Source organism: Helicoverpa armigera, chromosome 5 (assembly GCF_030705265.1).
Source record: "Helicoverpa armigera isolate CAAS_96S chromosome 5, ASM3070526v1, whole genome shotgun sequence".
Taxonomy (NCBI): domain Eukaryota; kingdom Metazoa; phylum Arthropoda; class Insecta; order Lepidoptera; family Noctuidae; genus Helicoverpa; species Helicoverpa armigera.
The window spans coordinates 1,064,406-1,092,335 of NC_087124.1; the positions used below are offsets into that span (position 1 = coordinate 1,064,406).

The 27,930-nt window shown below is 34.7% G+C and overlaps 1 protein-coding gene across 1 annotated transcript; it reads left to right on the top strand.

The window, feature by feature from the left end:
• Positions 1-338: 338 nt before the first annotated feature.
• LOC110379449 (uncharacterized) lies at positions 339-27,839 on the top strand. Its single transcript, XM_064034790.1, has 12 exons — positions 339-1,009; positions 3,497-3,688; positions 15,516-15,662; positions 16,123-16,311; positions 17,552-17,702; positions 18,875-19,006; positions 20,326-20,493; positions 20,758-20,947; positions 23,380-23,531; positions 23,944-24,059; positions 24,602-24,784; positions 24,876-27,839. The coding sequence occupies exons 1-12, from the start codon at positions 697-699 to the stop codon at positions 27,347-27,349; spliced, it is 4,407 nt and encodes a 1,468-aa protein (XP_063890860.1). The 5' UTR covers positions 339-696; the 3' UTR covers positions 27,350-27,839.
• Positions 27,840-27,930: the final 91 nt, after the last annotated feature.

Consider the following 27,930-nt stretch of genomic DNA (forward strand, 5'->3'; position numbering starts at 1 on the left):
TCAACTCACCAAAAACTATTGTACCTGACCAAACATTATTATGAGCACAATTCAATGTCGAAGTCGAAAATATTTCAATTTAAATCCATTACAAAAGTTGCCGAAACTTGTTTTATTCGCTTGAAATATCAAAGCAGTTTCACGGGTGCTAAACAAAATATTGCCTAGCACTTGAAACAATTGAAGAACTAAATCCAGATTGACAAAAGAAAATCCAACGCGCGGAATGTTCGCGTCTTTAGAAACAATCCGAGAAATGCACATCCCCTCTGCTTCGAATGCCGTAGTATTTCGGTATTAGAGACTCGCGGGGACAACTTTGGACGCTATCCAGTAGGAATCACGCGCTCAGAACGCGCAAACGCCGTATATCGATCGTCAAAAAAAAAATCACGAAAACAAAAATAGATAAAGGCAAAAAATTACAAAATTATAGTGTTTACCAAATTGTGCTATCATTAAAAAAATATAGGGAAAAAATTGGATGTTCCAAATATTTTTTCATTTGAGAATGTTTGACGGCTTGGTTTGAAAATTATTGTGCGTGAAATATCGATAATGATGGTTCAATAGTTAAAAATAAACCGCGATTAAGATCGCAGACTCACAGTGTACGGTGGACAATAAAAGCTGAGTGCAAACAAACAATAAAACAGCAACTATTTTGAGCACGCGCAGCATAAAACGAGCAAACCGATGCTCATAAACAAAATGGCCACTAACCGGCACGCGACTTCGTTTATAAATCACAATATGTTTATTTGTATTTTTGTCTCCCTCTTGCTACCGATGGCTAACGAAGGTGCCGCGAATGTGTACGGTGACAGCCGAAGTTTCCCGAACGATGACGGAGGGAAACGACTGACGAGGGAATACCACCTCAGGCAGGGTGCTTTAAGAGGACTCATTGTGAAGCCGAGTCGCCAGTATGACTTTCAATATGTGGAAATGTTTCTTGGCATACCATATGCTGCTCCTCCGACTGGACATTTGAGGTTTATGCCTCCAGGTAAGAACATAACATGTTCTAAACAAACATTCATAAGCAGTCAGCTTTGTATTATGGCAGTTTATTTCAAAACGTTTCGAGATAAGATCAGTGTTGGGATCAGTGCCAGGTCAACAGATCCAGCGATACTAAATATTTATGGAAGTATAGAGAACATGTATCTTAGATCTTGTTAATAATATTGTAGGAAAAATGTGGTTTTGTTGTATCCATTATCTGTTAAGTTTTGTTATTTGAAATATCTACCTATATACATTTCTTGTTAAACCGTTCGATTCGATTAAACACTATTATAAGTACCAAGTAACAGTTCTCGCAAAATTCAATAACGGTCTGCAGCTAAATTTCGAGCACAAGTACGCGCATTTAGCCCTACAATCACATCCACCACAAAACAATGTTCTGTAAGGACAAAAAGTTTGTCGACGACTATACTGACCAAATTGCTGACTTCAAAGAGGCAAAGTCTTTTGACGAGAAATAGTCATCAATTTCCAAAATATATCAAACATTTTTCACAACTAAATCTGCATACAACACTGCCCATGGCTCTTGAATCCTAAATTCCTGAAACAACGTTTCCAGGTCCCTGTTTTATGATTAACGCCATGATTAAAGCCAGAGCGGCTTTGTTCGGAAGTTCGGTGTAGATGTTTGAAAATCTAAAATCAAACAAACAAACTTTTTAACTTTATTCCACACTACAGATTTCTGTTGCCAATTTTATGCAACTATTATTCTAAAACTCTATTCGTATACATTTGCCATTTCCGTTCCTAGTTTAAAAGCTAACAATTTATGCACCATAAAATCTTATACTAAATTGTACGGCTAGTCGTAATTCAGGACAAAGTATGTGGAACTTTCTGGAATAATGTAGGTATGTTGGAATGCAAAGAATTCGCCGGTTATAGCTACTTTAAACATGCCAATCATAGGCTCACAACTGTGAACATTAATTCGGAGAAAAAACGAATTTTCTATTAATATTTGTGGATCACGTTGTGTGTAAGGTGTTGAGCATGATTGTGGATGATTATCATGTAGAATAAGAACCCGTTTCTTGTCTTGTTGTCAAAAAAATAAAATAAAAGATTCTCATTATATCGTTAAGTCGAAGTAAAGAGAAGACCAAGAAAGCAATGGATGGTATGCAAGATGCTGTAAAAAAATTGTGAAATGACTCTAAAGGGTTTTAAAATTTCGCGATTAGTGCCTACACATAATTTATTTAAACAATCTGGACATAATCTGTACATGACATTTCAGTCCCGATTGTTTATTAATATAAAGACGATGGAGTTACAAAACCGATTGACTAGAAGTCAAACTAGCAAACTAAGGATGTACTTATTTAAATTATTTTGTGAATATTCCTGAGACATAGGCCGCTGACAGACAGACGGAAAAACGTGAACCGCACAGTATTCTGCAATAGTACTTATACCAAACCCTATAAAACAAAACCTAAATTATAAGTACAAAAAGAAAATATACACAAAAAATGCAAATGGAATCAAATAAACTTGAATTATCACTTCAATATAGAAAAACCGAGTTGCGAGGATCAACATAAATATTAAAAACAATGAGCAAGCACTGCATGGCCGCAGAATGCAAAATGGTGTTCAAGCGACTGTTTACCATATTATTGTGGTACTAAGTGATATATTGCATTGTAACCTCGACAATTTCTACCTTTGTATTATTTTTCGCTAAGGAACCATTGCCAACTTGATAGAGTACAAAAATTAATCTGATATTTGGATCTGAAACTGATGAACTGATTCAATTGAAAGTTGATAATATAAATAGGCTTAACTTTTATTAAAAACATAATATCCATCAAAATAATGATCTGTAAAATGAAAGGGGTTTAGATAGTGCATGATTTTGTATAAAATAAAAACAATAACTTGTTATTTTTGTACTCATTACCTATATTCTAGCCACTTATTTTCTTACTTCTAGAAGTATCTGCTATCTGTAGGTACAGCAGAAACGTTATCTCGAAGTCTCAAATAAACTGGAGTTTTCTGAGAAAATCTTCAAGCGTTTAAGCAAAACACTTTAGTACAGGTTTAGTGTTTCTCAGTACTCAATATTTTCTTTCTATCTCAATAAAATATTGATATTTCAGTAACCTGAGTTACGGCTCTATAATTTGCGGACGAAGAGCTTTTACATTTTATATCTTTGCGAGTATGTTTGAGAAATAAAATTATAATTCAAATTGATGTCAGAATAACAAACGTGAACCATTGCTTTCTTGGATCTAGATTTTTGTATTAAATGTCACACAGCTAACGTTTATTACGTTGAACGCGTTAATTTCAGGAACTATTCTTTCACTGATACATTGTCCATTTGTCCAGATAGTCAGTAGGTACAATACTTTATCCGAGTACTAACGTGCCAGCTTAAACCTCTTAATATCACTTAACTTTCAGTTATGCTTTAATAATACTTAAAAACCTTTATTTTCAGTGAGCGCCCCACCATGGCGGGACGTGAAAATGGCGACGCGGTTCGCCCCAGTCTGCCCTCAGTCCCTCCCCCCCATAAAGAAGGGAAACCCCCCCTCTTCGGGTCGCCAGCACTATATGAATCAGTTGAAGACTTTCCTCACAAACGAGTCTGAAGATTGTTTGTACTTGAACATTTATGTTCCTTATAGAGGTAAGTCAAGTTTTTCCCTATGAATGTCAGTTCAGAAATGATTACTGCTCTTATTAATTTTACCATGAAACCGGCAGAAAATTATCAGAAATATACTATGGGTATAGTTATCGGCACGAATCTTGAGCTCTGCCTTCATCTGCGCAGAAGTGATATGTATAGTTGCCAAAAAAACTCTTAATAATGTTGCAAAGAAGAAAATAAGAGTTCGCTTTTTAAATTAAGACGTTACACAACGTAGGCCCGTCGTAATAAACACTGCTGAGAAAAGAAATATTTACAATAACCATCCTTCATAAGAATTGATCTCCTTCGAGAAATCTAAAGCCCGCCTTTAATATTCCTTTGATCTAAGAAAAATACACACAGATATTCTGTAATTTTCAGAAGTATCAATAAAAATAAGTAACGAGTGTTTACTTTTTAAAGATGGCGGCAATCTGACGCGGGAACGACGTGACGTTTGGATAATTTGTTATGATTAGTTTTTACTCGACTAGAGTGAGAACCAAAGGACAGTAACTTCTTAAATGTATATACAATTTTATCACTCCTCTAGCTAGAGTAACGTAAAATAATGTGTTTTTGAATGATTGTGTCTATAAAAAAAAAATGAATTCTTCTATTTGTATGTAGGTACGAATATTTCGTAATAAATTGATACACTGAACTGTCAAATGAAAGGTACACGTAGATTGACAGTTTCTAAACCAAAGAAAAACCACGTAAAGCACTTTGTAAATTACTACAGCAATATTTTTCTCCATCAAACACTTTCCAGTGATAAATGGCAACACATTTAACATGAAAAAGAACAAAAAATGTTTGATTAAGACGAGAACTTTTAGTAAGCAATATCGAAATTAATCAACAGTAGAAAAAATACACAAGTCAATTTACGTCACTTTAGTTAAAATAAAATTTGTGATATAAATTAACAGCAACAGTCACATTAAACGTAACGTGAAAAGTTCCACTTTGCAAGATTTTTTCTCGATCAACTCATGGTATGCAAAAATGTATAGGTACTCGTAATTTAGGAAATGGTTAAAAATATGTATTGTTACATTTCCATGCTTTTACGCAAGGAAAAAATCTGCAGAAAGAAAAAGAATAATCCAATGATTTTGTAAAACAGAGACCTACCACAATTTCTCATTGGTACACATTGTATGCCGAACCTTCGTCATAAAAAGCTCTATGTTGATGAAAACTGCATGAAAATTCAATCAGTAATTTTTGATTTAATTGTGAATACCGGAGGCCAACTTCAGTACATCATAGTGTCAATCAAAATTCGTTGTTACTTCTGAACTGCTGAACGATTTCTAATGAAACTTGGCAGTACTTAAAAATAGGATGACTTTTTATCCAGGTGCGAGCGTTCTTTTAGAAGGTACCTGTAGGCGAAATCTAGATAAATATGAAGAGTAGGTTTTCTGCATTTTTTTGCTCTGTAGTATCAGAACATATTGGTGACTGAAGCATATAACGTCACAAGGTCGCCTAGACGACAAAAATAAAATTTACGATATTATGTACTTTTCAGCGTTAACAAATAAATTGTTAAAGTTTGACAAACTTCTACTTTGATTCGACTGAAAATTATATTTTGTTAATCTTGTTTTGTTGTGGATCAAATGTGTTTGTATTCGTTTGTGTATATTTCAATCAAATAAATTAAATATACCATGTTTACGTACCAGTGCACTTAATTTTATATGTTTCACTATTTCGAGATTTAGTACATAAAAGGCCTACGACGGAACACGACGGTTTTTAGTCAGTAAGAGTCTGATACTCCCTCACCGCTGCATCCACAGTGGGACCCTCATTTGATGAATTTTGACGTCGTCGTTAAAAAAAAAGCTGGTAAAATCATACTTAGGTATATTTTTGTAAAATCATCCACGAAAATTATGCATGTAACAGTCAATTTCGCAACACTGAATGACAGTGTTGCAATGTGAATGAATATAGTAACTCGGCCAATGTGCAGTACTTACTAAAAATATTTTGAGTAAATTCCAACGAGTTGACTGCACGGAAATGTTACCTGTAGTACCACACGGGAACTAGATTTTGTTATTGCGTTGAAAACTAAACGTTAGATATAGAACTGTCATTTTCTGGAAAGTTTCTACTAAGGGAATATATTTTTTAAAGGATAACACAATTAAACGTATTCTTCGTCTAACTACTGGACCAATTTGAAAAATTATTTCACTTTTGGAAAGCTACATTCTTCGAAAATAACATAGGAGATATTTTATCCCGATACTTGCACTAGTTTCCATGGGACGCGGGTGAATCCGCGGGAAAACGGCTAGTGGCGTATATCTTTTAGTAATTTTATACCTGAATATGTACTTCTATCACATCGACAGGATTTTAACCTACATGTACCTATAAAAATGAATCATGTACCCAGTCCTTCGTCCGTCAACATGTACATGGTTACACAACGGGCCACAAAAAACGACTGTCAACAATTGAACTAGAATCTCACGGCGCCTATTATTGGCAATAGTACTCAACGCTAGTACTATCACATAAATTGGCAGGAGCTCCACAATTTTCACATACTTCGAAATAAATGATCACGTGGATAGAGGCCGAAATGAGATTACATTATATTTTTTTGTATTTTTTTTATGTTACGGAGTTTATTTTTGATTATACATCTACAAGAATACATAGGAGACACAGCCTTTGGAACAGGGAAACAACTGATAAACAAAATTGGCACTGACGTGAAAATTTGTGAAATTCCGAGAGTGAATCATTTAAGAATGTAAATGAGTTAACATTAGACTATAACATAAATTCACAATACCTACCATTTCGTTGAAATCTCATTTGAAAACGTCACATTTGTATTTATAGATTAATTTATATTACCACTTTATATTTTTTCATAGTAAATGGTGAGTGTTTGTGTCACTTGTTTACGTTGTTTTATCAATTTCAAACAAGTAATTTAAATTATAAATAAAATAAAAAATACTTTTAGTGACTCATAAAAAAGCTATTTTGCAATGTAGAAAATGTGCTGTACATATCATGACCAGTGTAAAACGTATTTAAAACATTTACCATTTACAATCTATTTCACAAACGAAACTAATTGGCTCGATTTTTTTGCACTTAAGTGTAAAAAAAATCTCGAAACTTCAAAAATGTCTAAATAACCGGAGTGCTCATCAAAAAGTTGGATTGCCTATTTAGCGTCAGAAATGAGCGTCCAAAAGTTTTTAAGTATTACGTCTAATCGCATCTTATTCGTCAAGACATTTAAATACCGTTTACTTTATTTATAAAACCCTTAAAGACGGATTGGAGGATTCTCAAAAACTTTTTTGTACTTTTGTTGCTATTATATTAAACTAACTAGCCGTTTTCCCGCGGTTTCACCCACGTCCCGTGGTAACTACTGCCCGTACCGGGATAAAATATAGCCTGAAAGAATTTAAAAAAAACGGTCCAGTAGTCTTTGAGCCTATTCATTACAACCCAACAAAGTTTTCCTCTTTATAATATTAGTATAGATTACGAGCTGTTCTCGTACCCAGATAAAATATAGCCTTTGACACCTGGGGATAGTGTAGCTTCCCAACAGTATAATATTTTTTGAAATCGGATCAGTAGTTTTGGAGCTTTTAGGTGCAAACAAAATATTTCCTCTTTATTATTATACTTCAGATTAAGTAGCTGTTTCTCTTAGCTTTATAGGCAGTACTATTTAGATTCAGTGATTATTTGAGGAAAACTTTCTGTGTATAGAGATGATTATACTTGGCTTTCGGAAAGCGAAATCAATTACATGCCATACATTAAGCAAGTAGGACACTACCTCATTACAGTCAAACGTGCATTCTGTTCAAAATGACATATTTACACAGTTAGTACATTTCCAAGCTGTTTCCTGTAACAGATTCATATACCAGCCAATACAAGTCAATAAATAGAGTGTTTGGCGTTTGAAGCTTGTCATAACGGGGATCAAAGAGATGTCTATAAGTAATGAACTGTTATGGTTAGAACGCTTACGGTTAGTGAAACTAATAGGTATGCGACCACCGTGGTTGATAGCTATTAAGTAGCTCACCTAGTCCTAGTTTTCCCCGTGTAACTAGGGAACAACTTTCCGCACGCAGCTTAGTGCTATCTCTTCTAAAATTCATTGATTGGAATACCTACTACCAATATCGAATCAATATTTAAGATAAGATTCGATTAGAGATTGAGACATAATATAATTCATATGAAGCTAATGTTCAAATTCAATTTCCAATCGCAAAACAACCTATCGATCCGTTATTGTAGTTCGCAGTGTAAGTTTCAGCGATTAAAATCACTTTTCCAATTTTTCCATAAATAGAGAAATAGACATTAATCATTTAGATTCAGGACTGAGAAAATTACAAAAACGAGGATCATCATCAGCCCTTTTTATCGTCCCACTGCTGGGCACAGGCCTCCTATCACATGGAGAAGGATTGAGCGTTAATCACCACGCTTGCTCAATGCGGGTTGGCAAAAATATGGATCCCTAATTTATTAACCAGCTGGTAAAATGTTTTAAAATACATTAGCGAGTTTACTTGTAATTTAAAAATAGCTTTGGCGCCATCTCGAAGATTTGTAAGAGTAAATATATGTCAATCATGCTAAATGTCGGCCGAAACCGAAATAGTGTACACATTCGTTTAAAGAGATTTGGAAAGAATCAGGCCAGTTTATTTACGTGTTTCTTGGTTTTTTTTTTGGGTAAAAAAGGTTGAAATATTCCGTAAAAATGAACATAATTAGACTTAAGTGATAAGAGGTTTAGTGAGCTGAAAACTATTACAAGTTTTTAAATTATATGCTAGCAATTAATTAACAATTGAAATTGAATATATCTAGTGCAATTTATAGACAGCTCTATTATTGCACATTTTATTTAATTTCTATTCACTAGAAAGCGGTGGAGTTAAGCGTTTTGGATTGCAGTTGTTCCTGTAATCTTTGTAGTGAAATATGCACTGCATTTAATTTCAAGCAATGTTTTTTTATTTTGACAAATTGTTAAAAGAAAACTGCAAAATGTTTGAACAGTTTTTCGCACTTTCCTCCAAAAGACAAATTACCTCAAAAATAGACATTACCAATCCAAAAATAAGGCCATCATTATTTCCAAACAACGAATACAGATCTCAAAATACTTTCCCAGAAATTCACGGTACAAAGTTTAGTTTCACGCGCTAGTTCTGATAGTTTCCAATGTTTATTTATATCTTAAGAATTTGGATAGTTAACGACGGAAGTGACAGAATTAGATCTGGAACTGGTGCGCAGCTGACGCCGGTTATAATAGGAGTATTATAGGGGTAGGGTGAAACGTCATCTGCATAGACTTTTCCTCTATTGAAGTTTCATATGATGAGGTTAAGCGATGGTTGACGTGGTCGGTCCTTGGATGGGTAACCATCTACTAAGTTCTTTGGAAATAAAGGTAAATTAGTGGGTCTCGGCTATCATTTGAGCATCTTTGGCAGTCTCTGCGGGTAGTCAGAAGCCAGAAAGTTATAACCAATCTTTGCAAGGCTTAGGCAGGCGCTCCATTTAAAGCACTAACAATTAGCTTCAACTAGTTAGACTGAAGGTACCAGTGCTTTATATGTATGTATGGAGTGACTTTCCTTCTAACCTTCTGAATAAATTTACTCATTAACTGAAAAAATAAAGGAGCAACATTCAATTGAGTATACATACATACACATACTCCATACCCAATCAGACCTTTCACTCACAGATCAAGACATACTCGTCAAGTCTTCGAACTAGAACATTGCCCTCACTTTCAAAACGTTAGAACTACTACTCGAGCACCCTTCAACATAATACCTTTGTTATAAGGAACTCGATAAAATCTTAAATGGAAAAAGTAGGATTACAAAATTTTATTCGGCATTCCATTTTCGTCTCTCACCACTTGCGTTTAAAGTTCAAGTTTGTTTGGAGTGGGGAAACGTCCCGTCAACTCCAGACGTAACCTAACAAACGTGAGCCATTTAACAATGCATAATGCAGAAGGTTAATTTCCTGCAATTGTTATTGTACAAGCGAAGTTTTATACATTTACTACAAGCACTAATCTTAAAAAAATACAATAAAACAATATGATGTCACGTCCCTTTACATAGACGTACTCCTTCATAATCAACAATTGTACAACGTTACTTACTTTCCAAATCCACTCAAGGATTTTTTCAGTACTAAAACAGACTCAAATGCCACTTATCAATATTATAACACGTTTTTATGTACATCAAATCACACACTGCATTTGAACTTCGTCACTTCCCTGTACAATGTCTCAGTAAAATTTTCACGTAATTTTCCTACAAACAAAAGGCCGTTAGGAACAAAGAAAGCCGGTGAACAATGCTCAGTAGACGTGTTGACTGGTGGGTTACGACACTATTGTTTTAATCCTGTTTTTTAATGTCCAAAAACTGTAATTATCTGACACGTGCAATGTGAGAAAAATTTGCAAAAGGATTGACTAAAGTCTTAAGGCTTATCGTCTTGAGTTGCATGGTAACTGGGTTGAGGAGGTAAGATAGGTATTCGCTCCTTGTAAAGCACCGGTACTCAGCTGGATTTGATTAGACTGGGACATTACATAGTTGGGAAAAGGCTCGGGAGATAGATGGATGGCCACTCTTTAGTCCATGGGCCATGTCGTGGACCATGGGTGTGTTCTTAACGCTTGCCGGACTTTAGGATAATGATTTACAGTAACTGCATCATGCAGTCTGCAAATAGTTGTTTTATGCTCTGACTCATGTCATGTAGGTATGTAGGTATTATTGGCAGTACGCACATTATAAAGAAAAGTTTGATGGAATTATCTGTAGTTAGTCTGGCCGTTAGTTCTTTCTTCTGTGGAGGCTCTGAATTTAAGATTGAAATAAAGAATGACAATTATTTTGTAATTTTTAAAAAAATATTTTTTAATTATTATTCTTTATTGCACACATTTGACACACTGAAAACAGAGAGATTATGTACAACGGCGAGCTTAACCCAGTGATGGGTTTTCTTACAGCCAACCTTAGAGTGAAAGAGTGATTTGTACTGTAAGTAACATAAATAAAGTATCAAGCTTTTGACTACTTCTGAATCTGATGGGGTCAAAAGTTCTCAGGATGTAGGCGAAACTGTGGGAAACAGCAATTTCATAACAAAACAGTGAATGTGGGAGTAATTCTATTTCAACTCTACCTGTAACCGTTAATGAGGTCAAATTTTAATTACAATTTGATTGACTTGAACTAACAAAGGTTCCTTTGGATGTCAAGAAACGACCAAAATGGCAATGTATACCAAGCCATTGAAATATATCATTTGAGACGTTTTCTTGGCTAATTGCCTACAACTCACTAATTAACCTATTTCGTTAGTAAATAAATGTTTTGCAAATAAACATTTTTAGTTTGTTAAAATAAACATTTCCTGTTTAAGGTAAGACAAATTATGTTTCTATTATTGGCTTTTAAAAGAAAACTTATTAGAAAACATGATGACGTAATAAAGCAAAGACAAATCGATTTCTTTTTCATAAGTATTAAACAAAGACAAGTTTTGCACCAATTTTCAAAAAAAATACTACTTTGTAAGTATTATCTTTTGTACTGTATTTAACAGTACGTATCTATTTTCCGAACCATTCATTAGGATAAACACAGAATACGTGTGGGGTTTAAGATCGCAAATGTTTATAGGTACTAAAAAGTTAATGGTTCATTACTAACAAGTGCTATCATAACCTATTTCCAGAATATACTTAGGTTTTCACAAGAACTAGTGGTTTCCCGCGGTTTCAGTTGCATCCCGTGGAAACTACTTCTTGTCATCATCATCTTCCGAGCCTTTTCCCAATCATGTTGGGGTCGGCTTCCAGTCTAACCGGATTCAGCTGAGTACCAGTGCTTTACAAGAAGCGACTGCCTACTTCTTGTACCAGGATAAAATATAGATAGCCCGGGGATAGTTTAGCTTCCCAAATGAGTAATTTATTTATTATTTTGGAGCCTTTCACATTTTTTTTTCTCTAATAATACTTATTAATAAAAAATGATAATGGGTATAGATTACTATTATAGAGCGTAAAGATTGTTGTAAATAAATTGGCATAGTATAATAGACGATCTGTCGATAGGAAACATACAGTATGTAGGTAGTTTCATATCCAGAACATTGTCGCGTGAGTCACAAAATATATGCGGTTGGCTTAGATGATTTAAATAACCGGACACGCCATCACCGTGCATTCCTTCTGTTAATGTTATGAGAGCGCCGCTTTTATACTCACTATGTTCTCAAGTTTATGATTGACCGTTTTGCTGTAGTATAAGTAACGATGTGATCACAAATTTGTTGCATTGCTCCAAACGCAGGTTGGCACACGTTTTCGCAAAAAGATTTGCGCTAATGGCGGCTTCAGTTTGTTAAATGCTCTGAGACGGCTGATCACGGCTATGGAAAACACAGAAACATTACTTCTAGGTATATTATTTTAGTTACGATATTTTCAAAGTAGGATTTTGTTACTCCGTTCTTAGTTACGATGAATGAAATGCAAATGGTATTTGTTGAGTATTTCGGTGGCTTACGAGTCTGTTATTAAAAAAAAAAAACTTAAGCTAGTGATAAAGTAGCTTAAAAACGGTCATAAAATTAAAACTTTCTACATTATGATTTAAGTATATCCTTTTTAAAATCTTTATTTGTTGCCTCATTAAGATGTAAGTACCAAAATCCTAATAGTCTTAAAACTCTTACATTTAAAGCCGACTCGTCAAAGAAAACCCTCGCTTTGATTTGAACAAAGGGCTCTGTAATTTACGTCAAGTCCGTAAAAATGCTCTTTCCTTGTTTATTTTCGAATATCCGACAAGGATAGAGGTATTCCGGTAGTACAGAACGTAAAGGGACAGTTTGTTTTACGCGATTTCAATTTCATTTGAAAGTTATTTATATACGACACATATTTTCAAAGTTAGTTATAATTATAAGCAAGACACATTAGTTTATTAAACAGTGAAATATATTTTGTTCTTATACACCAATGACTGTATTGAGAGCACTTAAAACTGTAGGTCAAAGCTCACGGTCATTGAACATCTTTGACAGTCGCTACGGGTAGTCAGAAGCCAGATAGTGTGACAATCAGTCTTCCCAAGGGGTCAAATAGGCAGTCACTTCTTATTAAACACTGTTAGGACACTGCTGCATCCATTGAGCCTAAAAGCCGACTCCATTATCTCTCATTCACCCCTTCTTTGTCATCGTTTAAAAATACTTCAAGAATGTTCTGTAACTCGCTCGCGCAAAACAAACTGCGGTTTTACTAACGGTACTATAATGTGCTGAAAGCCATCGCCACTAGAATTCCCTCATTTCCGCTCACGTTACTCACGCTCTTGCCTTTATGTCCTTTTAAAGCGTTTATTTTAAGACTGCGTATAAATATTTAGATGTTCTGTTATAGTTTTAGTTGGTAATTTAGTATACTAAGTTAACTTAAATAGAATAAAGATGTCGTGAAATAACTTTTATGACATATTTAAGGAGGATTGAAAATACTTTAGTGTATCTGGAATTTAATTAAACGATTATTTGTTTCGCTATCAAATGTCACGTTTTTTCAACCAAACACTATGAGAACTAAAAACGAAAATAAAAGAAAGAAAATTATTGCAGAAATAAATTTTAGATTTTAGGAACCCTATTGCTTTCTTCAGCTATAGCCATAAATATACCGCAACTTCAACAATTAAATAACATAGAAAATAATATTATGTTCATTTAAAACAAAATATATTATTTAGAAACACAGAAATCACCTACAGTTGTATAACAACGCCATCTATGAACGAAATGTTACACTACTTCCGTTGCTTTCAGTTTCAGCTTTGTTACAGACTGTTCAGTTTCTCTCATTTCAAAGTTCGCAGTAGTTCACAATACTGTCGCTAGATGGCGTTACTTGTCTTAACATTTCAATTGAAAAGGAGTTTTGTTAGTAACAAGTTCAGAGTTCGCAAACAGTGCTTATTACCATATTGTATATCCTTAAAATCGTGTGTGGTATGAAATTATGGAATATTTGTGAATTAATTTGAGGCTGTTACATTTTCAATCAAGTTTTTAAGCTTTCAAGTATTACAGGTAGCCAAAAACTTCACCAACTAGCATTCATTTTACACCCTAACAGCCAAACTACTTATAAAATATATCATGAGTACCTACTTTTACTTATTCAAGAACCCATTCTTTAAAAAGTATAACTACAAAAATATACTTTCATACGAAAAGTATTCAGAAAGGCAACAATACCTTTAACATTAGTAAAAAAGCGAAAAAAGGTTAGACAGGATTGATTTGTGGAAAGGTTCCTTTGATCTTTGCAACGATTACCTACATTCAGCAAAGCTAAAAAACTCAACATTACTATTCAAAAAGCAACCTTATGCAAAAAGTTACAAAGTTCAAAACTGCCTGCGTGAACTGGCCACAATTAACTAGACTTTTCCCCCTTTTCATCCACTCAGAGGAAAGATTATCAAATAAATAAAGATTAGCTTTTTAAAGAAAATTACAATGAGGTTTTTCTTTTTGAATATTTCAGGCAATGCTTTTATCGTAAACTAGGGTCTAAGAATCGTAATTTTGGTTCAATTTGCTAACATACATTTTTTTATTGTTTTTCAGAAAAATAAGTACCTACTCCTTTATCTCGGAAATATTTTGTACATTCTTCCCAGTAAAATATTATCTTTCAGAAATAAAATGTAAATAAATTGGACCCCTCGTTTACAACAAAAAATAACTTCTTTTATATAAAAAATTATGACGACCACTGACCGTAAATACTTTTTAAAACCTCCATTTCTGTTTCCAATTGATCCAGTATACTAAATAACATAAAAATGAATGGGGCCACTCATTTTCAATGCATATAAAACGGCCCATCGGTCAAACGCTCTCACTAAATCAGAATATCAGTGAATTGTGCATATTTTCTTGTATAGGCGTGTTGGAGCTAAGAGCGTTTAACCAACTGGAATCGCCATGAGTCATCTTAGTATAAAAAGCCATTTTCACACATAAGATTCGGGTTCTTACTTAGGGGGCGTCTACATGGTGCAATTAGTTTGCGGATATTGAGACACATGCGCAAGTTACATGCATTTAAAAACATGTGGATCTAGCGACTTGCGCATAACAGCTAACATGCACCGTGCAGACACACCCTTACATTTGGCAAAGGAGAAAGCAAAGTAATGGCGTCTCCGGTTGACAAAATGCTCCAAGTATTGGAGTTATGTGTAAAACTTCATGGGAAATATTTGATCATATTTCTCGATTTACATATAGAATGGGTGATCGCAGAACGGTTATCGGTTTGCAGGTTGATTTATAGTGTACCTAAACTCGTTTCTGAATGCCCTTTGTGTTTTTGCCTATTCTTCTCCAGTGAAAGGCTATGTACCTTTATTTTGGTACAGATGAGGTACATTATAATAATGACTCTTGGATTTGATTTATCATAACCAAAACCACATTCAGGTATATATTAACGACTAGCCGTTTTGTCATGGTTTTACTCGGGTCCCGTGGGATAAAATAAAGACTACGTTCGTCGGGAAGAGTATGTAGCATTTCAGCAAAATATTTTTTAAATCGATTCAGTTGGTTTGGAGCCAACAAGAAATGATTCTTCTTTATAATACTAGTACAAAGGTAGATACTGACATTCTTCTTTTGTCCACAGAACAGAAAACGAAAAAGTTTCCTGTGCTAGTGTTTATACACGGCGACTCCTTCGAGTGGAGTTCTGGCAATCCATACGATGGGAGGATCCTGGCGTCTTATGGGAATGTCATGGTCATCACCGTCAACTTTAGACTGGGAATCTTAGGTGAGGAGAAATAATAATTTCCTGCATATGTCCTCCATAATGTATTTTTGTGTCCCACTGCAGGACGGGGCATCTTATGCAGAGAAGGAATGAGCATTAATAACTACGCTTGTTCAATACTGGTTAGCTACTGCGGGCTTTTTAAGTCCAGGTATCCTTGAATGGATATTATGCCCAAGATACACTTAGAAAGTTCATAGATATAACTTAAAAGTGCTAGATTGATAGTTTCGTGATCCGCAAACTCAAACTTAAGAAGCACCAAAAGGCCAAAAAAATATGCACTTCTCTCTGAAACAATCTAATGAGCACTTCAGTTACCTACAAACAGGTTAAGAAGTTTCAATAGATTGATAAAACAAAATTGATACAAGTTTTAACAACTTGAAAAACAAATGCAAACCTGGATTTTTAACTTTTATAGTTCAAACCTTATCCTTAGGTAATTATATTTTTCCAGGTTTTATGAAACCAAGTTTAACAGAACACGTTTACGGCAACAATGGTCTGCTGGACCAGTTGGCAGCATTGCAATGGATCAAGGATAATATAGAAGACCTGAATGGTGATCCATCATCTGTCACTCTGATGGGACATGGGACCGGCGCTGCGTGTGTTAACTTCTTGATGCTGTCACCTATATCGAATGGTAAGGATTATTGCGTTTGCCTAGGGCTGCGGGATTGTTTGCAAGAGTTACCGTGGCCTTGGTACGAAAAGGGTTCCAGATAAAAAATTGAGGGTTTTAGTCAATAAAAGCACATCCACGGGAGGAGTCATTTGATGATATCCCACCAAAACAAAGAACATATAAAAACATAGAGCAATTAAATACGCATAAAGTAAGTGGTTTTTAAGAATGATAATAACAACTTTTTTACAATTTTATCTAGATGAAAACGCAAAAATAATAATGCGAGAGACTGCAATTCTAAATTTAATATCAGTTTTGATTTATTTGAAGCTGTGAGCCACACCTACACAATATTATTATATACTCTACGCCTTTAATATTCATGTATTACGTAATTTTGATCAGCTATATCCTAGCTAGACTGGAAGCCAAATCCAACGTAGTCACGAAATATGGTGTGTTGTTGAGACGCACACACCAAGTAAGTTATAGTTTACGATGCAGCTGCAGCACTTTTCGAAGAAAAACTGAATTCCGTCTCAAGTTTTAATTCTCAACACTCCTTGTACTCACATCGCCTTCATGTTTCATTCCTTGTAGTTAGGTAAAGGTACCACGGAGGAACGAAAGTTGAGACCATAAGGCAGGTACCTAAGTCAGGCGTCTTCTTGTAGGTCAAGTAACGTACGGGAGGTGTGATCAGCCACTAGAACTTTCAGGTTACTTGTCCAATCAAGACTAAGCAGTATTTATTGATTGATGATTTGTTTTAAAAATACTGGGCGGGTTCTAAAGAAGGCGTTTGTGAGCGGAGCTAGTAACGTTTCTTGTCCCCCGAACACCAGTGTTTTGGCGTGCTACTTTCTAAAGAAATTTTGCGTTATGACATCTCCGATAGTCATTTTATTCTCCGTGGTAGGTAGGTACATATCATCATGTTCAGGCCATTACACAAGCTATATTTTATTGTGAACGCACGAGTTTCTCCGCCACGTTTCCTTAATCGTTTCAAGGTGAAATCGCGATACGTTTCAAATGGCATCTTGTGGGCTAAACGAGCGTTAGCGTGATAACTGTAATGCAACTGAAAGTTATAATAAAAGTACTTACCTAATACTTTTTTTATCATTTTGTTTTTTTACTTTCCCGATACTTCTCTTCTCATACAGAGCAAAGAAGGAATGAGCGATGATTAAAATAATTTATTTGTATGTATGTGTATTGTGTATATCATATGGATGTGTTTTAATTTTAGGTCTATTCCATCGCGCGATACTAATGTCTGGGTCTGCACTATCGGACTGGGCGATGACTAAAGACCCGACTCCTTACACATTGCAAGTTGCCCAAAGTTTGGGCTGCAACCCGAACTCCAAAAATATGATGACTTGCTTGCAGAAAAAACCGTAAGTACCTTATAATAATTGTGATTTTAACTAATATGATATTAATTGAACCTAGAAGGCAGTAGGAATTTACAGAATAAAGATAAGCCCGCCAAAAATGTAATAAAACAGAATCCAGTTGGTTTGATGTTGTTTGGATTGCCAACCGCAATTATCATTTGACAAAATCTTGATTCCTATTACAGTTTTAAGTCGCCCTGATACCTGATAATCTTTGTGATGTGCGCGCTAGTATACAGACCTACATCTTCATACTAATTTATTGGCCCAGACAAGGTATCGGCCGATTAAAAGTCTGCAGAATGCGGACGCTCAAACTGTGTATCGTTTCGTTTCAACTGCTCAAAGTTAGCACACAAAACACAATGCAATACTTAACACTAAGACCCTTATTCTTAGCAATACGAATAACTTTAAGCCTCAGATCTTAACGAACAATAAACCGAGAAATATTCACCATTGAACAGTTCTATTCCTCATCTCGAGCGTTAAAAGCTTTTAACGTTTATAGAAATTTTAAAAGCCTTATAAAATATGTATAGTCCATTTCGGTTTTAATGCTAGCAGAGGATTTTATTAACAACAGTATTTGTGGTTTGCGCTTGTTTGTTTTTCGATAGTGTGTTTGTGTGGTCACCCTATTTATAAACCTTAACTCTGTAATTCGAGAGATATCCTTCATTTCTAGAGTTGAAGTAGAAGTTCGAAAACTATCGAGTTCCCGAAACAAATAAATTAGGATGGACCTAACCTAAATTGAACAACAATTTTTCTTAATCTTTTCGTTGTATTTACCTAGACAGGTGAATCTACGAGAAATCTTTTTTGTTTTAGGTTATTATATTACTACCTACTCCTTGTTAATATTTGGGCTTTACTCAGGTTTATCCTGTACATGTGCAAGAATCTTCTATGTACTTACTTAATAATTTATACAAATTAGCTTACCTATCTTGGAAAATTGTCTATCTAACAATAAAGTATTTTTTCAAATGAGACCAGTGTTTCTTAAGTTTGTCGTCAAAAACTCTTCTACTGCGTATAATTGGTACCTACACGTGAGAAAGCAACTTCTGTATTCATTCAAATTAAATTGGCAGATTCAAGGGTCTGCCAAGGGAGGGTAATAAAGTTGCTAATAATGAGACTGCTGTAAATATCTTTGTTTTTAGGTTGTCAGAAATAAAGAAAGTGCAGATCTTAGCCCGAGAATTTGAAACACCCTTGGGACCAGTGGTAGCGGGGTCCTTTATACCCAATGAGCCCGCTAAAACTATGGAATCCTACCCGAATTTATTAAGCAAGTAAGTATACATCAGGTTATAGACACAAAAGACTAAATTATAAAATATCGTGTATAGGTTATACTTTAAAGATGAAATTATAAAATATCGCGAAGAAAAGATGCCCTTTTCCGAACAAAATAAATCTCCTTTCAAGAATTTTCATTATTCAATCGTTAATAATGCCTTCAGTCATCCTATCGGCTTAAGAAATAATGAATTAAAATCAAGACTTTCCGTCTTAGATAAATTGATCTGTCAATTTTAAATCTCTGAACCAGATTGACCTTAAGATCCCCCTTGAAAAATGAATTCGTTATACTTTTGTGCTTTAATTTATTTTCGGCTGATCTTTTATCGTGATTGTCTTTTAATAAACAAATGATCATCTTTATGAAACTCAAATAAAAGTGCTTATGGTGACTTACAACTTTACTGTACGTATAGGATTTGATTAACACCCTGTCCACTCACACATACTCAACAAATACAAAATTAAGAATATTGAAATGCCCTAACTAAAGCTAGTCAGAGTTCCATGTAAACATGAACGTGTGAGGGAATTTGTAGACAGAAGGAGGAAGATCAGTGTGTGTAGATTTCAATAGTAATACTCTGCATCATAAGCTGTGTATACAATGGTTAAATGTACGAACGTCTGGTTGCTGTCATTTGGGTGAACAGTAGAGCTTTTCTTGACTTGTTGGGCTCGTAAAATCATTTTACCTTATTTCTTATCATGAACATCGGATCTTGCAAAAGCAAGGAGAAAATCATCGCTTATACTTCAATGTCTAGGTCTATTCTAATCTTAAAAAAAAAAAAAACATTTATTTGTACGAATATGGGTACAATAACTACTTTAATAGTATTCTTCTTTACCTTTTGTCTGTGTGTACTCGGCATAAGGGGTGTGTTTCGCGAGAATTTATCACTGCAAGCATTATATTCGGGCAGATATTGATAGCCATAGTTCTGTTAGTCATTGTTTGTTATATGCTCTAAGTTTCCTACAGTCTGAGAATAGTAACTTGTATTCGCAATACAGAGTATTTTTCGAAGTTAGAAAAGTACGTCCTAAATACTTGCTTGTTAGATTTATTGGTTGTTATTTTTCTTTATTTCATTATCGAAATGAGGTTGGGGCGTAGTTCCTTCTACGAAAATAGATAGTTCTTTGAAGTCAGTAAAAGACATACTGCTGACTCTTTCTAATCACTTTATTGCCAGGTTTATGTCAAGGTTTTTCTAACTTCGGTTTAATTGAAGGTGAGACAGTCTAGTAAAAACTTCTCGACATGTTATTCGGTAGCATTATTAACTAATCCTTTTCTATCCAGGTATCAACTGCTAAGTGGTGTGACAGAAATAGAAAGGTACCATGACTTTGGTGTCATAGAATTGGAACACGGTGTTTTGGAGAATCAGAGAGACGAGTTCATCAAGAAATTTGCAAAGATTATCTTTGAAGGAGCTGAAGACCAAACTTTGAAGTCCATTTTGAAAGAGTAAGTATTTTTTAAGATAATGTATTTATTCCCAAATATCCCAATAGCTTTTAAAATGGTCGAATTATTATGTTATCCTTATTAATGTCGTTAATGATGATTTTTTTTGTTTCGCATTCATGCTAAAATGGCTTTCTCTATTGTGTAAAAATTGGGAGACGAGAAGACAGATAGAGGTAGGTGCCAAAAAAATACAATAGGAGGTTTTAGATCCATAACCAGTAACTGTAATATCCCCATTTAACAAAAAGCTACATTTTTCAGATATTCGCCATCAAAATTGGACCCTCAGCGATGGAACGTGGAAACCAACCGGGACGTGATACTCAACGTATTTAGCGACGCTCGTACTTTAGCCCCTGTCATACGGTTCGCCAACTACCAGTCCAAAGCCAACAGACAGTCGTACTTCTACGTGTTTGGACATAATTCTATTAGCTCCGATTATGCTGCGGTAAGTACGTAAAAGGGTACACATGTTGGTATCGGTATGACTTTCCAAAATGAATGAACTCAAATTCAAACTCAAAAACGTTTATTCAAATTAGGTTGATAAATCAGCACTTTTCGAACCTCAAAAAGAAAAGACAGCCCCCAAACCACCCGCCGTTCACCACTTTCTATGTGTTTTAGTTGGGTAGAAGAAGTGGCGCAACAAACTCCCCAGCAACACATGTCTTTCTGTTAGATGAAGGGAAGAATGGTAAAGCAACTTTCAAACCCTCGCAATTTTGTAGTGTACTACATTAGTTAGGGTTCCATCTGCATCTTTCGACTGATTATATGATATGGCCAAAATAGGAACAGTGGCAAGTTGCTAGATACATTACATAAAAGTAAGAGACGGATAACTTACTTTTACGTAATGTAGAGTACGTCCACAAGGCACTACATAGTGTTATATAACAAAACGGGCAACTATAATAATTATAAACAAATAAAAAATAATACAGCAGGTATATCGAAAAGTTCCCTATTCCTTTTAAGTTATGCGTTATTTGACAATACACAGAGATTCAACTTCACAAAAATTTAATATCCCCAAGACAGTTTTATTTAATAGTTCTTATTGTAAACAGATGCTCAAGACTTTCTTAGAAATGATAAATTCTTATTGTCTACCATGTTTGTATGGAAGAGTACACAAAAACGACTGCTGCAGAAAATTTCAAGAGAAAATACATGCAAAACGAAATATTTCAAGAACACTGGGCTTTCTAATGTCAAATCGACTTTCACGTTTCGTTTGAAAACACAAGCCTTCTCCAAAAATGCATTGTGTTTGCCTTTTGTTTCGTTTGTAGAACAATAGTTTTGTGAAATACCTTGAAAGGTTCAGAGACGACATTTTTAAGTTTTAAGGACTATTTAAGAGGGGTTCTTTCGGAGTGTGTTCAAAGCCAATTGCGGTGTGCCTAAGTTGGATAACTAGAAAGTACAAGTTGAACTTCTTAGGTCAAAACATGTTTTCTAAAAGTACCTATTATGACGCAGTGTTTTTCCTTAAATTGTGAAGTTGCCAAGATTTGACTAATCTAAATAAACAACTTGACAACAACTTACAGTATTACGAGTATTATAACCACTTCATATTATGACTCGTGGGACAGGGATAACTTTCCTGTAGACTAGAACTGTAGTTAGTATACAGAAGGCGATGATGATATTTAAAACATAATATAGTAGGTATTTATGTACCAATATAATTCTACTACCAAAGCAAATTCTTACTTGATTCTACTTACTACAACTAACCGTGCTTCGTCCCTAGTTCAGGTTATGAAATTAGTTTCATAATGATATCGTAAACTGGTGTGAAGATAGTGCACATCAGGTGCTGGTACCAGCTGGTACACTGGTACATCAAACTTAAAATACTGCTTTAATACTGAACAAACACTATGTTTGAACTTTACTTGCAACTAGTTGTTTTTTTTAGAGATGTTTGAATATACATAGTTACTTAGGAATTCAAAGGGATTAATAACGGAGATTTTTGAATGGGAATAAAAAAGGATATTTTTGCTGTACTACGAGCAATTTTATTGCTATTTTCTTTATTTAAGGCGAGGAATTGGTCAACAATAATTCCATAACCGGCACGCGCATCTAAGGCGCCAAAAGGGGTCGGAGCGTCTGAGCGGGGCGAGGATAACAATACGCGCGCTAGCTTATAACTAAAAGTCGTAAGCGACAAAATGGTTTTGTAATTTTAATATTTAGAAATGATAATTTAATAAAAATTCCTACTACAATTTTAAAGAGTATGTATATACTCAACTACTAAAAAAGTTAAGAGGCTTAAATCGGTCCCGTTTGCCCATAATATGTGAATCTCTTTTTAAAAAGAGGTATGTTTGATATATTTTTCTCTGTTATAAAAGTTACCTAATCATGTTTCTACAACTAACAAAATAAGGTTTATATCATGAACTTTCAGGTAACCAAGTTGTATTTTGATCCGTTTTGTATTTACTGAGATAAATTGACATCCTTGGCGCCAAAAATTCCAATTCGTCCTCTTAATAGGCATTGGTAGATGGTCAAACAAATCATCTTGACATGACGCATTATTGGTAACAATAATGACCAATTATAGATAGTAGTTAGGTATTTGCGTATTGATTTTCGGTAGTTTATAAATTGTTATCTGTTTTTCCACGGTTTTACACACATCCCAGGGGAACTTCTTCCCGTAGCTGTAAATATAGCCTATGTTACTTAGGGATAGTGCAGCATCCCACACATTGAAATACATTTTTCAAATCGGTTCAGTAGTTTCGGCATTTAGGCCTCAATCAGTAATTTTGAATAGATCAGTGGTGAAGGGTAAAATAATCATGAACAAAAAGATTGTATCAAGCTTTAAGCTATATATTTTTGCAGCTAAACAAAAGCGTGCAAGGGCAAGAACTACCGTACGTATTTGGCGTGCCTCTTGGAGCGACAAACACTCACTTTGACAAAGAATATACACAGCATGAGAAGTTGCTCAGTGAAGTCCTCATGAGGATGTGGACTAACTTCGTTAAATACGGGTATGTTTTAGTTATCTGTATTTGCAATTTGTCTGCTTTTAGTTTCATGGCCAATAGGACCTACTATTAGTGTTCATATTGTTTCCTCATTTCATAACTAACTTTTTGACCCATTATTAGTATTCTTATTCTTTATTTTAAGTCTATACTAAGTTTGCTTTTTTAAACGTGATAATCTCAGGAACTGCATATTCGATTAATCGGTAAGAGTTGTAGAAGATAGTTCCTGTTTGATTTTTACTTATTGAATAAAAGTGCGTTTGGGATTTCTTTACTGCGGAAACGCTAAACCAAATGACAGGAGATTTTTTTATATGTTTTATAGACTGCTATGTATCTGACGGATTTGTTAAGTACTTATAAGTTGCACTTAGTTTATTCAAACAGTCGTTATTTATGTTTATTTTTTCAGGTCCCCAAATTCTCAAGCTCCAGTGAAGTTCTACAACTTGGATAGAAAACAATGGAGTATATATGATCTTGACTGGCCTGAATATGATGGTACCCGACAAGCTTATTTGAGATTTGGTTAGTGATTCTTCATACTAGCCCATTTGTTTAGCCGCGGTGGTGTGGCTACCGAATTTTGAGTCTGTTTTTTATTTTTCATGTTCAACAGTTGCAAATTGAAATAGGAATTTTTAAGTTTTAAGCCGATTAAGTCACAGTAATTGATTTTCATAAAAACTTGATTTTTGGAAATAAAGTTAAGTAGTTATTATTCTTAGGTATAATTATTTATGTATTTATTTATTTGTTCAAATTCAAACTCAAATTCTTTATTTGCAGAATATGGTTAAGTATACAAGATGTTCTTAAAATAAATTATAAATCGCCATAATCAGGCTCACGCCATGCAAATTTGTTGCAACCGAACAGTTACATGCAAACATATCGAGAAAAAAAAAATAGTCCATACAATTACGAAATTGTTCGTAGGTTGTTCGACATTATTATGAATCATAAATCATTTTAAAAATACCACCCCTCTATTTTCAATTAAATGAGTTACTTATTTTTTCTTTCTTAGATCACGACACTAAAACTTCATTCTTGAAAATTAATTTCAGACATCCCTCCAGAAGTGGACAAGTCATACCGTTCGAACTATACTAAGTTTTGGTCGGACACGTTACCGAGCAAGATGAGCAAATATGTCATAGATCCACTGTTTGAGTACACTCCACCTCCCACGAAACCTCCACCTTCTACAAAACCGAAGGTTACTCATAGAAACACGGCTAGTGTTGTAGGTAAGATATTTATTTGCCTTATAATTTTAAACTAAAATCGTAATTATAATTGACTTTAAATAAAGGTTGACAATAAAACATTTTTCACCAGATCCAATCCGCAGAATATGGGCTCCGCAAGTAGTGGAAACTCCGCACTATTCATCATCAATTTACGGCAAAATGCGTCCCTACTCACAACCAGTACGAAGACCAGACACTAACGTTATATACAAGGAGATCATGTCTATTGAGAAACCAGCACGTCCCGTTCCATCAGGATTAATGGAAAATACCTTTACATACACCACTACGATCAAACCGAAACCCAACATGCCAGTAAAAACATCGAGTGCAACTATTACGTTGATAGTGTCGTTAGCTATTCTCTTTCTCGCCGTCAACGTCGGAATTTGCTCTATATTGTATTTCAAAAAACGTAAGCTCAGACTACGGGAACAAACACTCGAGAGTTCTCATCAGCCCCGCGCTGAAATAGGCGAAGTGGATGTAATCGGTCAAAAGAGCTCGAAGGACGACAAAAGCGCTTTGCAAACTCTAAAAAACGGTTGCAGCGTCATAAAGTCGATGAGTTTTAATAAAATGAAAAACAATTCTAAGAAACATAAAAAGAAATCTGATCCCTGTAAGACCCCTAAATCAGATGATTCAGGGGGGTTCAGAGAGAGATTTAAGCTAAGGAGGCACTTATCGACCAGTACTTTAGACGCTCACACTAAAGTAAGGGATTGGATTGCCAATGAAATGATGCACCGTTGCTCTCCGGGTATCCTAAGAAAATCGAATTCTGATTTAAATGAAAAACATATGACTGTTGCAAAACCTTTTACAAGATCTGAAGAACTTCTCTCAGATACTAAGAAAAGCAAAACGGACAGCCGTAAAATGAATGATAGTATAAATTCTAAGAGTTACGCTTCAAAAACGAATAGTAAAACTAGAACATCTGAGAAAACAACATCGACTTCGGCACTTGGATCACATTCGTCTATAGGAAGCCATAAGCAGTCGCTTAGCAGTATTAAACAAACGAGTAAATCTAATGATTCCATAAAAAGTAAAGCTACTGAAAGAATACAGTCTAAAAAAGTTTCTGTAGCCATAGATGCAACGCCAGCCGCTCGAACTAACTCCATATTAAATCAAGAGCCTATAGAAATCTCTAAGTCGTTCGACGCTGGTGATCAAATACATTCCAATAAACTCGAAAAATCTACGAACAATGAATTGATAACCCCGAGTAACACTGAGCCTAATAAGGATGAAAAAACATTTACAAATGTTGTAACTTTAGCAGTTCAAGATAAACCATTGATAATATCTCATAAACATTCCTCATCAGATCCAGTTACTGATGTGAATTACGATAAATTACTAGAAAGGATGGAGAGTAACAATCTCGCAAATATTTTACCGCCAGTCACTTTTAGAAACGATATAAATGTGACTTCTCGGGAGGAACGTTCCCAAGCTAATCCTATGACCGCTGAAGAAGCCTTATTAACCATTAAAAAAAGGAATTTTCCCAAAGTTCTGCCAGATTTACCGAAAGCCCAAAAGCGGTTGTCATTACAACCGAACTCTTTGCAGACTTTTCGTGGGTATTCATCCATGGATGATCGTCCTAAGGTGCCACCACAACCGCCACCAAGAACAACAACATTAGAACGGCGCCTTGCATATAAAAATACGAAACCCCTATCTTCATTCGACGCTTCCCAAGTAAAGAAAATTAATGAAGATGTAGGAGTTAAAAATTATGAAAATATTGATAGTTTGTCGCCCAACTTTTACCCCGCTTCATCGCGAAATGCATCTTTTGACAGAAGCAAGCCAGAAACAACTATTATAATGGCAAAAGATAGGGAGTTTCCTAGAGTGATAATAGCTTCAAGTGATATTCCTTCGTCTCAGGAACCAAAAATAGTTATAACGCCATCTCCCAGCCAGGTTGAAATACCTGCAAATGTACCTAGAGTACGCCTTCCAGACGATTTTCACATTCAAACTGGATCTGTTACATCATTTTCATCCTTTTGTTCCGATGAAGATGACGATGATGATGATATTGACTTGGATGAAGAATTTGAAGATAAACTCATTCAAGAATTAGTTTGTGGAGTAGATTCACCAACAAACATGGATGATATTCTGGATACTAAAGGGCCAGATACAATTTACGAAAAGAAATTAGAAATAGTGCCCGTAAAAATTAATCCCGGTAATGTAGTTCCTAGACCAAAAGATGATTACGTGTACGTTAGTGATTTGTTTTTGCCTGATGTGAGTGATTTAGAAAAAACTGCCCAAATCAAGCCTAACTTTGGACTCAATAAACTTCAACATAGAACTGAGAGTATTCACAGACCGCCGGAGAAAGCCGTTAAGGTAAAACAAAGAAAAAGCATAAGAACTCCTTCACTTTTGAGTCGAAGTTCTAAAGGTAAAAGGGGTAGTGATAAAAGATGTGATTCAGTAAAACTGGAACATTCTAATTCTGGTTCATCAAATGATACTGAAACTAGTACAGGAACTGTGAAAAAGGTTGAATTCAAGAAAGGTTGATTTTAAGTTAGACTGAGAAATAACTTTTGAATGTTAGACGTAAAGTTTGAGAGTTGAATCTTCAATATCCTGGGTTAAGTTTAGCAGTTTAGCAACTGTAGGAATAAACAGTAAGATCTCTCTAGATTTAATAGATAAAACTGTAAAGGTAGAATCTACTATTAACAAACTGAAAATGCATGTTAAACGTAGATGTTTTGGGGATGAATAATTATAGACTTTTAAAACTAAAGTATAATTATGATAATAATTACTTTATTGTTTGCTAACTTTACTCCGGTATATTTTTCAAACATAGACTACCAGTTAGATTAAGATTTTGAGTTATGGCACCTACGAAGTAGGTTTTATTAAAAGAATAATTGTTATACAGTTATAATAAAGTGTATTATATTAGAGATAAACATATCTGACCAAATGAGTGACATGATATATAAGCCAAAGTACCATTTATATTAAAATGCATTTAGAAAATATATGATTTGTACAAAATGGCATTATTTGTTTTATTTATTTACAGTTAAAGTTAAAGAAAGTTAAGTATACAATATCAAAGTTTTCATAGCTTGCCTTGAATTGTA

What these genes read in the sequence shown, in the direction of transcription:
- LOC110379449 (XM_064034790.1), top strand. Translation starts at nt 697, where the DNA reads ATGCTCATAAACAAAATGGCCACTAACCGGCACGCGACTTCGTTTATA. An exon ending in CTTTAGACTGGGAATCTTAG is followed by an intron (nt 15,663 to 16,122) that starts GTGAGGAGAAAT and finishes ATATTTTTCCAG; the next exon opens with GTTTTATGAAACCAAGTTTA. An exon ending in GCTGTCACCTATATCGAATG is followed by an intron (nt 16,312 to 17,551) that starts GTAAGGATTATT and finishes TTTTAATTTTAG; the next exon opens with GTCTATTCCATCGCGCGATA.